Source organism: Loxodonta africana, chromosome 5 (assembly GCF_030014295.1).
Source record: "Loxodonta africana isolate mLoxAfr1 chromosome 5, mLoxAfr1.hap2, whole genome shotgun sequence".
Taxonomy (NCBI): Eukaryota; Metazoa; Chordata; class Mammalia; order Proboscidea; family Elephantidae; genus Loxodonta; species Loxodonta africana.
The window spans coordinates 38,858,729-38,876,272 of record NC_087346.1 but is presented as its reverse complement, the minus strand read 5'-3'; the positions used below and the strand labels follow the sequence as shown (position 1 = coordinate 38,876,272).

The 17,544-nt window shown below is 39.1% G+C and overlaps 1 protein-coding gene across 5 annotated transcripts in view; it reads right to left on the bottom strand.

Moving 5' to 3' along the window:
- CFI (complement factor I) overlaps nt 1-17,544 on the bottom strand; it is a 98,066-nt gene that overhangs the window by 37,888 nt on the left and 42,634 nt on the right. For 3 of the 5 annotated variants that reach the window (XM_064285445.1, XM_064285446.1, XM_023548575.2), the window contains exons 4-9: nt 16,092-16,276; nt 13,538-13,651; nt 13,284-13,394; nt 9,493-9,516; nt 4,485-4,508; nt 4,299-4,319 (exon numbers count right to left, since the gene is read on the bottom strand). In XM_064285445.1, coding sequence (XP_064141515.1) covers nt 4,299-4,319; nt 4,485-4,508; nt 9,493-9,516; nt 13,284-13,394; nt 13,538-13,651; nt 16,092-16,276 — 479 coding nt within the window. The remainder of the gene's footprint in view (nt 1-4,298; nt 4,320-4,484; nt 4,509-9,492; nt 9,517-13,283; nt 13,395-13,537; nt 13,652-16,091; nt 16,277-17,544) is intronic. The other 2 variants (XM_023548576.2, XM_023548577.2) reach the window with 2 other exon arrangements.

The following is a 17,544-nucleotide window of genomic DNA, read 5'->3' as shown; positions in this document are numbered from 1 at the left end:
GGAACGGAGCTCCTCCTTTGGACTTGAGGTTCCTGTGCTGAGATACTTCCAGACCAAGGGAAGACTGATGTATCACAAGGACCTTCCTCCAGAGCCAAGAGAGAAAACCTCCCCCTGGAGCTGACACCCTGACTTTGGAGTTACAGCCTACTTGACTGTGAAAGAATAAGCTTCTCTTTGTTAAAGTCATCCCCTTGTGGTATTTCTGTTACAGCAGCACTGGTTGACTAAGATAATGTCTCCCAAATCTATGGTCCCCCAGCCCCAATTCTAGCTACTCTGTTCCTCGAAGTGTTTGGATGTGTCTAGGAAACTGCTTTGCTTTTGCTTTGGTCCAGTTACCCAGAGTGATTTTGATTTAAAATGTTAGTTACCTCTATGATTACATTCATGAAGTAGCTCGTTCATTTCACTTACTATCTAGTCTTATTTGATTTGCCCTGCCCCCTTTCTAACCTTTCTTGCTGTTTGTCCCTTTATACATTTTTTATTTTTTTAAGTATTATAAAAATATAGTAAACACAACATTTGTCAATTCAACTCTTGTCGCTTGTATAATTCAGTGAAACCAATTACATCAGTCATGTTGTGCAACCATTACCAATATCCATTGCCATATTTTCCATCACCATAAACCAAAATTCAGTGCTATGAGGACAAAGATTTCCCAGCTTTCTCTTACCTCCTGCCACTGGAAACTACTGTTAAACTCTGATTTCTGTATATTTTCCTATTTTAAATATTTCACATTAGGGAAACCATACTATATTTTTCCTTTTGTGACTGATTTGTTTCACTCAGCATGTTTTCAAGTTTCATCCATGTTGTTGCATGTATAAGGACTTCATTTCTCTTTATGGCACGGTAAGATTCCATTATGTGTGTGCACCATATTTTCTTTATCCATATATCTGTCGATGGACATTTGGGTTGTTTCCATCTCTTGGCTATTGTGAGTAGTGCTACAGTGAACATTGGTGTACATGTGTCTGTTGGCTCTATGGTGGATTACTTTTGTGTATGGCCTTTCTAGTTATGGTCTTGTAGCTCCCACCCAACTAATTATGTGATAGGGTAATTGTGGCCTACCAAGGGGACTGGTCAGTTTTGCCTTAAAAGACAGCCGATTCAGAGCAGAGAGGAGGAGCCCACCACCACTAAGGAAGGAGAGACCAGCAGGAGAAACCTGGTAGCAGAGACCTGGCAGCAGGAGACAGCGCAGCAAGCTTCTTGGCCCACAGAGAGAGAAAGCTGAGTGCTTTTGGGCAGAGACTGAGGGCCAGGGAGAGGTGTACTTATAAGCATGGCTGGTAAGAGGCTATCCTGATGGAACAAATGTATCTTGAGTGTTCCTCAGCCTGAAATGTAACTGTTACTTCCCTAATAAACCCCATAATTGTGAGTATGGTCTGTGAGTTTTGTGTGACCACTGCAATGAATTATCAAACCCAATAGAGAGTTCTATGGGAGGGACAGCTGGTGTCAGAATTGGTAAAGATGGTAGAGAGGAGGCTTGTCTGGCCCCCGCCTCATAGGAATCAGCTTGAGCTATTAATCTTGATTCCCATTTCCCCTCGTGAAGTGGGAGGAGATCAGACATTGCCCCCAAGCCATTTTGACAGCATCCCTGCTTCAAGTCTCTTCAGTATATTCCTAAGAAGGGGATAGTTGTGTCCCATTATTGTTTCACTACCACCTTCTGCCATACTGGCTTCATTGCTGCTCATTCCTCAAACTTATAAGGATTTTCTCATCTCAGGAATGTTGCAGTGGCTGTTGCCTCTGTCTGGAACACTCTTCCCAGACATCTGCATGGCTAACTCCATCATTTCCTTCAGCTCTTTACCTAAAGCCTACCTCAGTAAAACTTCAAAACTTAACCCCCACATGTTATATTCTCCTTCTGTAATGGACTGAGTTGTATTTTCTTAAAATATGTGTTGGAATCCTAACCCCTATACCTGTGGATGTAATTCCATTTGGGAATAAAGTTTTCTGTTACATTAATTAGTCATGTCAGTGTAGGGCAAGCCCTAAACCTAATCATTTCTGCATTACAAAAAGAGCAGATATTGAAGTAAGCAGCAACAGGGGGAACATGTATGCCATGTGAAGATCGCCAAGGAACCAAGGAACACTGGGGCTACAGAAGCCGAGACAAGGATCTTTCCCCCAGAGCCTACAGACTGTGAGACTTCCTCTATAACCAGTGCCCTGAATATGGACTTCAGGCCTCCTAAACTGTGAAAAAATAAAATTCTGTTCTTTAAAGCCATTCACTTGTGGTATTTCTGTTCCAGCAGCCTAAGAAACTAAGAAAACTCCTTGCTTTATTTTTTCTCCTTAGACTTATTAGCATCGTTTAGCTCTGTTGCTCAGTGATTAAGATCTCACGACTAAACTAAAGGTTGGTGGTTCTTCGAACCTGCCAGCTGCTCCGTGGGAGAGAAATGTGGCAGTCTGATTCTGTAATGAGTTACAGCCTTGGAAAATCTATGGGGCAGTTCTGTTCTGGCCTACATGGTTGCTGAGAGTTGGAATGGACTCCTTGGCAGTGGGTTTGGTTTGGTTTGGTTGGTATAGGGATAAAGAGGAATTAAAAGTAAAGAAGAGAGGGGCCCGGCCTGGACCAATGAAGATAGTGTGCAATGAACTGAGGAGCATGGTTAACTCATTGCTTGCACCTGAGGTCCAAAACTAGGAAGGAAGAAAGCAAAGGAGGAAGGGAGGGAGGGAGGAAGGGAGGGAAAGAGGAAGAAGAAGAAGAAGGAGGGAAGGAAGGAAGGAAGGAAAAAAAGAAGGAGGGAAAGAAGGCCGGAAAAAGGAAGAGTGGTAAAAATGGAGGAAGAAAAGAATGAAGAAGGGGAAAAAGAACAGCAGCCTTGGAGGGCAAAATGATGAGAGGGAGGGAACACTGAGACATCATTAAGCTTAGGTATTTAGAACAAGGAGTGATCTTGACCATGTATGTCCCCAGAAATCTTAAGAAATACTGAGGAGCACCATGAACTTGTGGACTGAGGACTTGAGTCTTTTTATATAGAAAAAGATGACCCTGAAGAGCTAGAGAATGTGGGGACGTTTTGCTTAAATAAGTAAATAAGAAAATGTCTGTCATGAAAAGATCTTTCTTTCCACTGGTAGCAATTTCTTCAGGAGGTGCATTGGTTTTGAGCATAAATTAAAGAGAAGGGCCTTCAGCAACAGTGAAATGGGCAAGAAGGGTCCATTTTGGTGGTTTTTTGGTCTGTAGGCTGCAGGTGGGAAATGCAAGAATGGGAATTTATCACACTATGGAAAAAGTCCCCTGGTCTAAACTAATGTTTCAGCCAAGTTATGGGTAACACAAGAGCCCTGGTGGTGTAATGGTTAAGAACTTGGCTGCTAACCGAAAGGCCAGCAGTTTGAATCCACCAGTCGCTCCTTGGAAACCCCATGGGGCAGTTCTACTCTGTCCTATATGATTGCTATGAGTTGGAATAGACTTGACGGCAACAGGTATGATTTTGATAGGTAACATATGGTCACATCACCCTAAGTTAGTATTTACGTTAACATATAAGAAGACCCTCAACATGACAGATTGATATAGTGTCTACAAGAATGAGCTCAAACATAGCAAGGATTGTGAGGATGGCTATCATGAACTGAATTGTGTTCCCCCAAAATATCTGTCAACTTGGCTGGGTCATGATTCCCGGTATTGTATGATTACTATTTTGTCATCTGATGTAATTTCCCTATGTGTTGTAAATCCTATCACTATAATGTAATGGGATAGATTAGTGGCAGTTGTATTGATGAGGTCTACAAGATTAGATAGTATCTTAAGCCAATCTGTTTTGAGATAGAAAAGAGAGAAGCAAGCAGAGAGACATGGGGACCTTATACTACCGAGAAAGCAGTGCCTGGAGCAGAGCGCATCCTTTGGACCCAGGGTTCCTGTGCAAAGAAGCTTCTAGTCCAGGGGAAGACTGATGACAAGGACCTTCCTCCAGAGCCAACAGAGAGAGAAAGGTGACATCCTAAATTTGGACTTCTAGCCTACTAGATTGTGAGAAAATTAATTTCTCTTTGTTAAAGCCATCCATTTGTGGTATTTCTGTTATAGCAGCACTTGATGACTGGGACAATGGCACAGGACTGGGCAGTGTTTCTTTGTGTTGTACACAGGTCGCCATGAGTCCAAACTGAATTGGTGGCACCTAATTACAACTACAACAACAACAACAAAGAAGACCACAGTACCTTACTTTTGTTTCAATTACACAATATCCCAAGAAATTAATGAGTTTTACCTCGTGCCACAGTTCTAACACCTAAAAACAAACAAAAAGAATTTACCTCACCAAAAGATAATCTTTATTTCAACAAAAAGAAAAAGTACACTGTATCAATACTGTCCCTATATTAGAAAAGCTTTAGCACTTCTATCTTTTTTTCAATACTGTGATATAAATTTTCTATTATACAAATAGATTTACCTTGAAGTCCAGGATGTCCAGCTGCTAAAAAGAAACACAGAAAATTCACTATAGCAAAGAGATCATTTTCACGTGAATAAAATGTACACAGATTGTTAGCATTTGAAAAATAATATGAAACTTGATGTTTACAAAAAGATTTTAAAAAATCACAGAACGCCATCTTTACTTTGGTTTTTCCTACTGCATAACAGCTTTTGCATCTTGCACTTGAACACACACCAATTTCACCACAGGAAGGACATCATTTCAACTTGAATGAAAAACAGAAATTAGTATGTTGCATATATTTGAACACCTGTCCAACAAGAAGCCTACTACACAGTTGTGAAAAAATTTACAACCATTTTTAACTTACATTCCTAAAAGGAGGGCTTATAAAAGATAAATTAAATCAAAACATAGTCCAAACTTCTCTTGATTCAGTGATTCTGACCTAGCCACTTAAAGAGATGCCTATGAATATATTAATAATTAATATATTTATTCTTATGTGCTCTCCTTTACGTGGAGAAAATTTAGAGCCGTTACTAAAATACAAAAGGCAGAGTTCATCCTAAGAAAAAAACTTAAGGAATAAGGACAGGTGATTAAATGTATTTTCAATGTGGGTTCAATTAATGAAAAAGTAAAGTTTATGTTGTAGTTGATTCCTGGCAGTAGGATTTTTTTTCTGACCTTAAACTTTAAAATTTGAAACAGGAGGAAGGGGAGGAGGAGTCAGGAGAGAGGGAGAAGAGAAGGAGGAGGATAAGAAACTCACAGGAAGTGAGATCAAATTGTAGAGCTTCCCTGGCAAAAGTCATGGTTTGGTGCCCTGTTCCTTGAAATTTTTTTCTTTTTTACTCTGCTCTCTTTACTGAGGGTTGAAATTTAATGAACATAAAAAGTACTTTTGCTTGACTGCCTATATGCCTTCAAAAGAAATGAATGATTTGAAATCCAAAAAAGTGTGTTCTCCAGTTTAACAACTGATATCAATGAAAAAAAATTCTTTTTTTAAATTTCTGCAGTCAAACACTTGGCATACCAAGTAATGTCAAAATATAATTAATACCAATTATATCCATATATATCTTCAACATTTATTTAATGTGTATATGTAAGGCATTTCTCCTAGGACTTTTGGAATCTAAAAATCGATTCTGTTTTCAATGAGTTTATTATTGAGAAGGGGAAGTAAGACAATACAAAAAACTATAATTAGCAGTTAAAAATGATTCAGTGGTGTGCTGGTACAGGTTCACAGCAGACTGTTAGCTTCTGTTGTTTCTATCACTTCTCAAATCATGTTCTGGGACATCATGTCCAAAAAAACAAAAACCAAACCCGTTGCCATCGAGTCAATTCCAATTCATAACAACCCTAGAGGTCAGAGTAGAACTGCCCCATAGAGTTTCCAAGGACCGCCTGGTGGATTTGAACTGCCAACTTTTTGGTTAGCAGCTGTAACGCTTAACCACTACGCCACCCTCATCATGTCAGTAGCTTGAAATTACCCATGATGGGAGAAATCTGCAAAAACTATCAATCAGGGCTGCCCTCACCCTGGAATCTAGTTGTTAAATATTAACCAGTACACTACCGGATAAGTTCTATAAAAAAAAAGGAGAATGTAAGTATGTCTACTGCTCCCATGAATCCCTGGTGGCACAGTGGTTAAGAGCTCAACTGCTAACCAAAGAGGTGACAGTTTGGCTCCACCAGTGGCTCCTTGGAAACCCTGTGGGGCAGTTCTACCCTGCCCTATAGGTTCGCTATGAGTTATAATTGACTCAACGGCAATGGGTTGGTTTTTGTTTTGCTTTGCTTTGCTTTGGTTTACTCCTCTCATAGCCTTCCCCATCTTTGCTAGTTGTAGTTCCATTCTTCTTTTTCTCAGACCAAAACCACTGTAATCATCCTAGACTGCTCATTTGCTCTCACACCTCTGTCCAATGTGTCAGCAAATCTTGTTGGCTCTATCTTCAAAATGTACCTAGAACCTGACCACTTCTCACCATTTCCATTCTTACCAACTTGTCTCAGTCACCATCATCTCTTCCCGGATTATTGCAGTAGCTTCCTAACTGGCCCTCCTGCTTCTCCCCTTGTCCCTCATGCAGACTATTCACTACCCAGGGAACTTTTGGTTTAAAATGTTAGTCGCTCCTCTGCAAACATTCATAAAGTACCTCCCCCATTTCACTTATCAGCTATTCTTACTTGGTTTGCTCTGTCGCCTCTCTACGTTTCTAATCTCTCCTAGTGTTTGCCCTTTTATTTCTTTTTGTTTTTGAGTTTTATTGTGCTTTAGGCTATGTTTCTTTTTTTTAAGTCTTGAAAAAAGTATAGCTAACACAAGTTTTACCAATTCGACTATTTTCATTTGTACAAATTAATGAAACCAATTACATCAATCGTGTTGTTCAACCATCACCAATATCCATTGCCGTATTTTCCATTGCCATAAACAAAACTTCAGTACTATCTAGACAAAGGTTTCCCTTTTTCCACTTTTTCTCCCACCCCTGCTTACTACTGATAAAGTCTGATTTCTATGTATTTGTCTGTTTTAAGTATTTCATACTAGTGAAACGATACTATATTTGTCCTTTTATGATTGATGTATTTCACTGAACATGTTTTCAAGATTCACCCATGTTATTGCTTGTATCAGGACTTCATTTCTCTTTATGGAAGAGTAATAAATAGTCCGTTGTGTGTATATACCACATTTTCTTTTTCTGTGTATCTTTTTAGGGACATTTGAGTTGTTTCTACCTCTTGGCTATTGTGAATAGTGCAGCAATAAGCATTGGTGTACATGTGTCTGTTGGCATCGCTGCTTCACGTCTCTTGGGTACATTCCTAAGAGTGGGATTGCCGTGTCTCATTATTTTTCACTACCACCTTCTGCCACACTGGCTTTGTTGCTGCTCATTCCTCAAACATACTAGGATTTTCTTGTCTTAGGAATGTTGCAGTGGCTGCTGCCTCTGTCTGGAACACTCTTCCCAGACATCTGCATGGCTAACTCCATCATTTCTTTCAGCTCTTTACCTAGAGATTATTTCAGTAAAACTTCAAAACTTAACTCCAACATGTTATATTCTCCTTTCATAATGGATTGAACTGTATTCTCCCATAATATGTATTGGAATCCTAATTCCTATCCCTGTGGATGTAATTCCATTTGGGAATAAAGTTTTCTGTTATGTTAATTAGTCATATCAGTGTAAGGCATTCCATAAACCTAGTCACTCCAGCATTATAAAAATAACGGATTAGCTGGGGTAGGAAGCTCAAACGGGGGAAGATAGATGCCAGCTGAAGATTGACAAGGAACCAAGAAACACTGGGGCTACAGAAGCTGAAACAAGGATCTTGCCTCCAGAGCCTACAGAGAGTGAGGCTTTCCCTATAGCCAGTACCCTGAATATGGAGTTCGGGCCTCCTAAATGGGAAAAAAACAAAATCCTGTTCTTTAAAGCCATTCATTTGCGGTATTTCTGTTCCAGCAGCATAAGAAACTAAGAAAACTTCCTTGCCTTGTTTTTGCTCCTTAGTACTTGTTAGCACTTACTATTTTACTAATTTCTCTTGTTTGTTGTCTGTCTAGAGGATCCCTGTTTCTCATTGGTCAAGATCTCAACTGCTAACCTAAAGTTTGGCTGTTTGAACCCACTGGCTGCTCCTCAGGAGAAAAATGTGGCAGTTTGCTTCCATAAAGAGTTACAGCCTTGGAAAATCTATGGAGCAGTTCTATTCTGTCCTACATGGTCGCTATGAATCAGAATGGACTCGATGGCAGTGGATTTGGTTTGGTTGGTATAGGGATAAAGAGGAATTAAAAGTAAAGAAGAGAGGGGTCTGGCCGGGACCAATGAAGATAGTGTGCAATGAACTGAGGAGCATGGTTAACTCATCCCCTGCACTGAGGCCCAAAACTAGGAAGGAAGGAAGGAGGGAGGGAGGGAGGGAGGGAGAGAAGGAAGGAAGGAAGAAAGGAAGGAAGGAAGGAGGGAAGGAAGAAGAAAAAAATGAAGAGAGGTAAAAATGGAGGAAGAAAAGAAGTGAAGAAGGGGAAAAAGAACAGCAGCCTTGGAGTGCAAAATTATAAGAGGGAGGGAATACCAAGACGTCATTAACCATAGGTTTTTAGAGCAAGGAGTGATCTTGACCATGTATGTCCCCAGAAATCTTAAGAAATCCTGAAGAGCACTATAAACTTGTGGACTGAGTACTTGAGTCTTATTATATGAATATTAAAGAAAAGAGTGACTTCAAAGAACTAGAGAATTTGAGGACATTTTGTCTACATAAGGAAATATCTCTCTTGAAAAGGTGTTTTCCACTGGTGGCAATTTCTTCAGGAGCTGCCTTAGTTTTAAGGATAAATTAAAGAGGAGAAGGGCATTTGGCAAAGGTGAAATGTGCAGAGAAAGGTGTATTTGGTGGTAATTTGGTCAGCAGGCTGCAGGTGGGGAGTGTGAGAATGGAAATTTATCACAGTGCAAAAAAAGAATCCTGTGTCTAAGCTAATGTTAAAGCCAAGTTCTTGGTAACACTTGGTCCCATCACCCTAAGTTAAGATTTAGATTCACATATCAGAAGACCCATAACAAGATGGATGGACACAGTGGCTACAACAGTGGGCTTAAACACAGCAAGGACTGTGAGGATGGTGCAGGACTGGGCAGTGTTTCTGTTGTACAAATGATAGCTAAGAGTTGAAACCGAGTCAACAGCACCTAACAACAACATGAGAATATAACAGTATCTTAGTTTTGTTTAAATTATACAATATTCCAATAATTTAATAAAAGTGTTACCTCGTGGCACAAGTTCAAAACGTAAAATAACAAAAGCAAACAAAAAAAATTTACCTTAGCAAAAGGTCATTTTTATTCAAGCAAAAAGAAAAAGTGCACTGTATCCATACTGTCCATATATTAGAAAAGCTTTAGCACCTCAGTTTTGTTTTCAATACTGTACTATAAATTTTCTATAATGAAAACAGATTTACCTCGACGTCCAGGATGTCCACGTTCTAAAAGCAAAACAAAAAAATTCACTATAGCAAGAGATCATTTTCACTTGAATAAAACGAAAAACCACAGGATGCCATCTTTACTTTGGTTTTTCCTAGTGCATAACAGATTTTTCCTCTTGCAATTAAACACACACCAATTTCACCACAGCAAGGATATCATTTCAACTTGAATGAAAAAGAGAAATTAGTATTTTAGATATATTTGAATACCTATCCAACAGGCAGCCTACTATACAGTTATGCAAAATTTACAACCATTTTTAACTTACATTACTAAAAGGAGGGCTTATAAAAGATAGTTTAAATCAAGATATAGTCTAAACTTCTGTTGATTTACTGATTCTGTCCTGACCACTAAGAGGAGAAGCCAATGAATATGTTAATATATTTATTTTACCTCTCTGCTCTCACTTGCCCTCCCTTACATGGGCAAAATTTAGAACCATTCCTAAAATACAAAAGGCGGAGCTCATCCTAAAGAAGGGTAAACTTAAGTAATAATAACAGGTGACTAAATGCATTTTTGATATGGATTCAAGAAACTGATGAAAAAGTAAAGTTTTGATATGGATTCAAGAAACTGATGAAAAAGTAAAGTTTATGTTGTAGTTAATTCCTGGCAGTAGGGTTTTTTTCTGATTAACTAAGACTTATGTTCCTTCACCTTGAACTTTAAGCTTTGAATCAGGAGGAAGAGGAGAAGGAATCTGAAGGGAGAAAAAAGAGAAGGAGGACGAGAAGAAACCAAAAGAATGAGATCCAACTGTGGAGCTTCACTGGCAAAAGTAATTGTTTAGTGTCCTCCTCCTTGAAATTTTTTTTCTTTTTTCCTCTGCTCTCTTTACTGGGGATTGAACTAAATTTAAAGAGCATGAAAGTACTTTTGCTCAACTACCTATATGCCTTCAAAATAAATGAATGATTTGAAATCCAGAAAAGTGTGTTCTCCAGTTTAAGAACTGATATCAATGGAAAAAAAAAAATTTTTTTTTAATTTCAGTAAAGTCAAACACTTGGCATACCAAGTAATGTCAAAATATAATTAATATCAATTAACCTATCTGTACCTATCTTCAACATTTATTTAATGTTTATGTGTAAGGCATTTCTCCTAGGACTTTTGGAATCTACAAATAATTAGACAGATTCTGTTTTCAAGGAGCTTATTATAGCATGGGGAGGTAAGACAAACAAAAGTAATTCAGTGGTGTGCTGATGCTGATTCTTACCAGATTGCAAGCATCTGTTGTTTCTATCACTTCTCAACTGGTGTTCTGGGACATCATGTCAGTAGCTTGAAATTACCCATGATGGGAGTATTTATACCAGAGAAATTGGCAAAACTGTCAATCAGGGCTGCCCTCATCCTGGAATCCAGTTCTGAAACATTAGCCAGCACACTACTGGATAATTTCCATAAAAAAGGAGAGTATAAGTGCAACTACTCCTCCCACAGCCTTCTCCATCTTTGCTGGTAGTAGCCCATCCTTCTTATTCTCAGACCAAAACCACTGTAGTCATCCTTGACTGCTCATTTGCTCTCACGCCTCCATCCCATCTATCAGCAAATCTTGTTGGCTCTATCTTCAAAATGTACCTAGAACCTGACCACTTCTCACCATTTCCATTCTTACCAACTTGTCCAAGTCACCATCATCTCTTCCCTGGATTACTGCAGTAGCTTCCTAACTGGTCCTCCTGCTTCTCCCCTTGTCCCTCACACAGACTATTCACTGCCCAGAGTGCCTTTGATTTAAAATGTTAGTCGCCCCTCTGAAAACATTCATGAAGTACCTCCCCCATTTCGCTCACTAATCTTACTTGATCTGCCCTGCCCCCTCTGTACTTTTCCAGCCTTTTTTATTGTTTGTCCTTTTTTTCTTTTTAAGTGTTATAAAAAATACATCTAACACAACCTCTGGCAATTCAACTATTGTCACTTGTACAATTCAGTGAAACCAATTACATCAGTCATGTTGTGTGACCATCACCAATATCCATTGCCATAATTTTCCATCACCATAACCAAAACTTCAGTGCTATCTAGACAAAAGTTTCCCTTTATCCCCTTCTCTCCCACCCCAGCTAACTACTGTTAAACTCTGATTTCTATATATTTTCCTATATTACATATTTATATTACTGAAACCAAATTACATTTGTCCTTTTGTGAGTGACTTGTTTCATTCAGCATGTTTTCAAGGTTCGTCTATATTGTATATATAAGAGCTTCATTTCTCTTTATGGCAGAGTAATATTCCACTGTGTGTATATAACCACATTTTCTTTATCCATTGATCTTGTTGATGGACATTTGAGTTGTTTCCACCTCTTGGCTATTGTGAATAGTATTGCAATGAACATTGGTGTACATGTGTCTGCTGGAATCGCTACTTGAAGTCTCTTGAGTATATTCCTAAGAGGGGGATTGTTCTGTCCCATTATTTTTTCACTACCACTTTCCTCCACACTGGCTTCATTGCTGCTCATTCCTCAAATTTACATGGATTTTCTCATCTTAGGGATGTTGCAATGGCTATTGCCTCTGTCTGGAACACTCTTCCCAGACATCTGCACGGCTAACTCCATCATTTCCTTCAGCTCTTTACCTAAAGGCTACCTCAGTAAAACTTTGAAACTTAACCCGAACATATTATATTCTCCTTCCATAATGGATTGAATTGTATTCTCCTAAAATATGTGTTGGAATCCTAACCCCTATACCTGTGGATGTAATTCCATTTGGGAATAAAGTTTTCTGTTACGTTAGTCATGTCAGTGTAGGGCAAGCCCTAAACCTAATCACTCCAGCATTGTAAAAAGAGCAGATTAGATAGAGTAAGAAGCACAAATGGGGAACATAGATGCCACCTGAAGATTGACAAGGAGCCAAGGAACACTAGGGTACAGAAACTGAGACAAGGCTCTTTCCCCCAGAGCCCACAGAAAGAGAGCCTTCCCCTATAGCCAGTGCCCTGAATATGGACTTCAGACCTCCTAAATGTGAGAAAATAAAGTTCCATTCTTTAAATTCATTCACTTGTGATATTTCTGTTCCAGCAGCATAAGAAACGAAGAAAACTTCCTTGCTTTATTTTTTCTCCTTAGCACTTTTTAGCTCTTATTGTTTTACTCATTTCTCTTGTTAATTGTCTCTCTTGAGGAGTCCTGCCTGGTTGTGCAGTGGTTAAGCACCCATCTGCTAATGGAAGGGTCAGCAGTTTGAACCCACCAGCTGCTTTGTGGGAGAAAGGCTTAGTAGTCTGCTCCTGTAAAGATTACAGCCTGGGAAACCCTGTGGGGCTGTTCTACTCTGTCCTATAGGGTTGTTAGAGTCAGAATCGACTCAATGACCATGGGTCTTATCATTAGAGGTATATACATCTCGAGGCAAAGTGACAGAATGTCTGAAATTTGCTTTCATATACTCCAACAAACAAACAAAAAAGCAGGCAAGCTAGAGGATAGATGACCAAGACTAGCAAAATTTTGAAGTTTTTGAAGCTGTAACATGGGGGTGCATCAGGGTCATTCTACTAGTCTATTTTTATGTATGTGGGAATATTTTTCTTAAAAAAAAGTTCTAAAGTAAATCAATATTTACTAAATGAGGATGTGAGGAGATGAACAGTCCATAGTCCTCCAGTGTCCATTCAGTACTCTCACTGCTACACCCTCCTGTGGCCCCTTAAAATTATAATTCACCTAAGATGTTTCAGAATCCTTGGATTCATCAATGACAAAAAGTAACCAAAACACTTTACCTTTGCAACCAATTTCGTCTTCTCCTGTGATGCAGTCCACCTCTCCATTGCATTTATATTCTTTTGGAATACAAACACCTGATTTACAAAGGAAACTTGCACCTTGACACCCTGTGAAAACATAAATAGGAATGGTTCTTTTCATTTCTTAAAATGGAACGAGATGACATCCTAAAATGTAGTGATAAAGTTGTTTTTACTTTTTTAGTTAGAAAAATACGTTTGGGGGATTTAAAAACTACATTCCTCTCTACCTTTGCAGCACAGCTCATCACTTTGGTCTCCACAATCATTGAGACCATTACAGGCCGCCATCTGAGGAATGTGCTTCCCATTCACACAGTGAAAGGACTCTTCTGGTAGAATATCTGTAAAGCAGAAATTATCTTTGTAAAATTTATTTACGGAGTTGTGGCATGGTGCCCTTATCACATTTTTGGAATAATGGAGTCATTAAGAGATGGATTGACACTGTGGCTGCAACCATGGGCTCAAACATAGCAATGATTGTTGAGGAAGGTGCAGGACCCGGTAGTGTTTCATTCTGTTGTACGTAGGGTTGCTATGAGTCAGAACCGACTCCATGGCACCTAACAACAACAACAAGATAAAGTCAGGCCTCAAATAAAAAATGATATAAAGTATATTGGTAGTGTCAATATAGAAAGGAGCCCTGGTGGTGCAGTGGTTAAAGCTGGGCTGCTAAATGGAAGGTCACCGGTTTGAACCCACCAATGGCTCTGAAGGAGAAAGATGTGGCAATCTGCTTCCGTAGAGATTTACAGCCTTGGAAACCCTATTGTGGCAGTTCTGCTCTGTCCTACAGGGTTGCTATGAGTCGGAATCTACTCGAGGGCAAATGGGTTTGGCTTGGTTTATCAACTTAGCATGTCTGGTTAATAAGGAAAATAAATGCCAAAGCTGGCTTATGGAGACCCTTCCATTATCCCTGAAAACCAGTATTTATTGTAGAAGTCTGCGCTCGCTGAGGTGGGGGCTTCAGGAATCAGGAACACTTGTTGGATATTGGCAAACTCTGGTTCTCACCAGTTCCTCTTATACTACCACACTAATCCCCACCCCCCACTACCAAGATATACTTGGGCAGTGCCATTTACATTTTTTTATTGTGGAAAAATATGTATAACGAAACAGCAATTTTTGCTATTTTGAAATGTACAATCCAGTGACATTATTTACATTCACCATGTTGTGTAACCATTACCACTATCCATTTTCAAATGTTTTTCATCCCCCTAAACAGAAACTCAGTATCCCTTAAGTAATAATTCCCCATTTCCCTCTCTGCCTAGCCCGTGGTAACCACAATGAACATTTGTCTCTATAAAAAAAAAATCAGTGCCGTCTCTATGCATTTGCCTAATCTAAGCATTTCATATTAGTGGGGTCATACAATAGTTGTCTTTTTGTGTCTGACTTATTTCACTCAACGTAATGTTTTTCAGGCTTCTTCCGTGTTGTAACATGTGTCAGGTCTTCAGACTTCATGGCTGAATAGTATGCCATTGCATATATATATATATAACATCTTGTTTATCCATTCATCTTTTGATGGACACTTGGGTTGTTTCCATCTTTTGGCTATTGTGAATATTGCTACAATGAACGTTGGCACACAAGTATCTGTTTGAGTTTCTGCTTTCAATTCTTTGGGGTATATACCTAGGAGTGGAATTGCTAGGTGATATGGTAAGTCTATGTTTAACTTTTTAAGGAATTGCATATTGTTTTCCACAGTGGCTGTACCATTTTATGTTTCCGCCAGCAAAGGATGAAGGCCTAATTTCTCCACATCCTTTTCAACACTTGTTAGTTTCCATTTTTCTGGTAATAGCTATCCTAGTGGAAGTGAAGTGGTATTTCACTGTGGTTTTGATTTGCATCTCCATAATGATTAATGGGAAACCCTGGTAGCGTAGTGGTTAAGTGCTACGGCTGTTAACCAAGAGGTTGGCAGTTCGAATCCGCCAGGGTCTCCTTGGAAGCTCTACGGGGCAGTTCTACTCTGTCCTACAGGGTCGCTATAAGTTGGAATCAACTTGACGGTAGTGCGTTAATGATTAATGATGTTCAGCATCTTTTCATGCGCTTATTGGTCTTTTGTATATCTTTGAGAAATGCCTATTAAAGTCCTTTGCTCATTTTTAAAATTGTTTGTCTTTTTGTTGTGGAAGTTCTTTATATATTCTAGGTATTAAGCCCTTCTGGGTAAACCAGATACATGGTTACCAAATATTCTTCCCTATTCTGTGAGTTGTCTCTTTGCCATTTACGTTTTGATGATGGCTAGTTTTTTAGCACTGAAAAGGAAAGGGTATAGCTTTAGCCTTTAGCACCATATACATAGCTAAAATATTCCAGTGCCAGGATGGAGAAGCAAAGTATTGGTGATTTACTAGAAACTGAGGCACTGACATGGTCACCTAAACATTTTAAAAGAATGTATATAATCTGGACCTCTGGAAGGAGATGCTGAGGTTTCTTCTCCTGCTCAGTTGACTTGTGTTTGTTATGCTAACTTTAACTCAGATGTTCCAGGAAGTAAAGGGGAGTCAGGCAACTTCGCTTCTCTTATAAGAATCTGAAAAGAAGTAATATTTGAATGGAAAAAAGTACAATAAGGAGGAAGTATCAATTTCATCTCTAAAGCTTAAAATAGGATAGAGGCCCTATCATGGCTTCTGTGGCTGGCAACTGAGTATCAATCATTTATTTGTTTACTGTTGTCTTGATGTGACATAAACGACTTTGAAGGAAGGGAAAATATAAGGCAAATACTCCACCAACCTTCGGGGCTCTGCGTGTAACACACCACAGAAGCTAGACCCTGGTACTTGGTAGCTCTTCCCTTAGTAAAAGTACATTCAGCCAGACTGGTCTCTAATCCTCGACAGTGCACGTGCAGACACTCGGTGTTGTTTATAGGAAGATAGTTGGGTAAATTAAACCTTCTTTGAGTAGAAAGAGCACCTCTGCAAATAGAATACATGAAACATTAGGTTGGAATAATTAGTACTTGGCATTTATAAACTCACTATAGGAGGTAAGGGACTTGTTTCCCCTCAGTTTTTATATGTAAGGTACAGCTTGGATGAGATACTTAAATTCCTTGAGCCTCAGTTTTTCAAAGGGAATGTAACAACCTCACTGGGTTTTGTGAAGAGTAACTAAAACAATCAATTAAAATTCACTAGCCAGTGTTCAAAGTATGGCGAGCACTCATCAAATGTTCGTTTCTTCACACCCATCTCTTGTTAAGGAGAAACGTTTCTTCCTCATTCCTGTTGTTTCCTTCCAACCTGAGATGTGTCATTGCTGGCCTCTCTCCGTCTCTTCAATTGCTCGTCTCTCCAGGGAACCCGACCGATTGCCATCGAGTTGATTCTGACTCACAGCGACCCTATAGGACAGAGTAGAACTGCCCCATAGTGTTTGCAAGGAGCAGAGGGTGGATTCAAACTGCCAACATTTTGGTTAGCTGCTGACCTCTTAACTACTGTGCCAGCAGGGCTCCAAAGATGCACCAGACAAATGTAAATAAAAATAAAGCAGTAGTGGCAATACAAGTATCAGACAATTAAAATTAAAGGTAAAAAGAAACACTGAAGAAAATAGTCTTTTTCATTTATTAAGATCCATAACGAAGATAGTCATGAAACTGTCAAACAGCCTTGAAATGTAAAAATCTCTCAATTGAAAAATTTCTAAAAACCTCTCAACCTAAATATTTCTAAAAATATCAGATAAAATGGAATAAACACCCTTGATGAGCCCACAAGGAAGAAAGGAAAATCCCCACTGGCTAAAACCAGACTAGTATGTCCACGAGTTTATGTAAAATATAAGCAAAATATCGAGAAAGCAAAGGCTGAGAGAGTTTACCATTAGGTTGAACCATAGACTGTAGGTTAAAAAGTGTTGGATATCCGCAATATCCTATGGTTCAATCTAATAATAAGAGACTCTCCTACGAACTACTAGCAGATGTAGTTTAAGGAAAAAAATTGAATCCAGAATGAAGGAGGGAGATGCAAGGAGGAATGTCAAACCAAGAAGTTGGTAAACATGCAGTAAATCTGCGTAAGCATTGACTGATCACCCATAATAATAATAGCTTATTATATAATAACAGTGATTAACTTTGGGGGTGTAAAAATAAGATGGAAACAAGCATTTAAGATAAGATGGGGTAATAGTCTTCTTCGTATTGTTTCTTAGGAAGGTGAGGACTTCCTAAGTC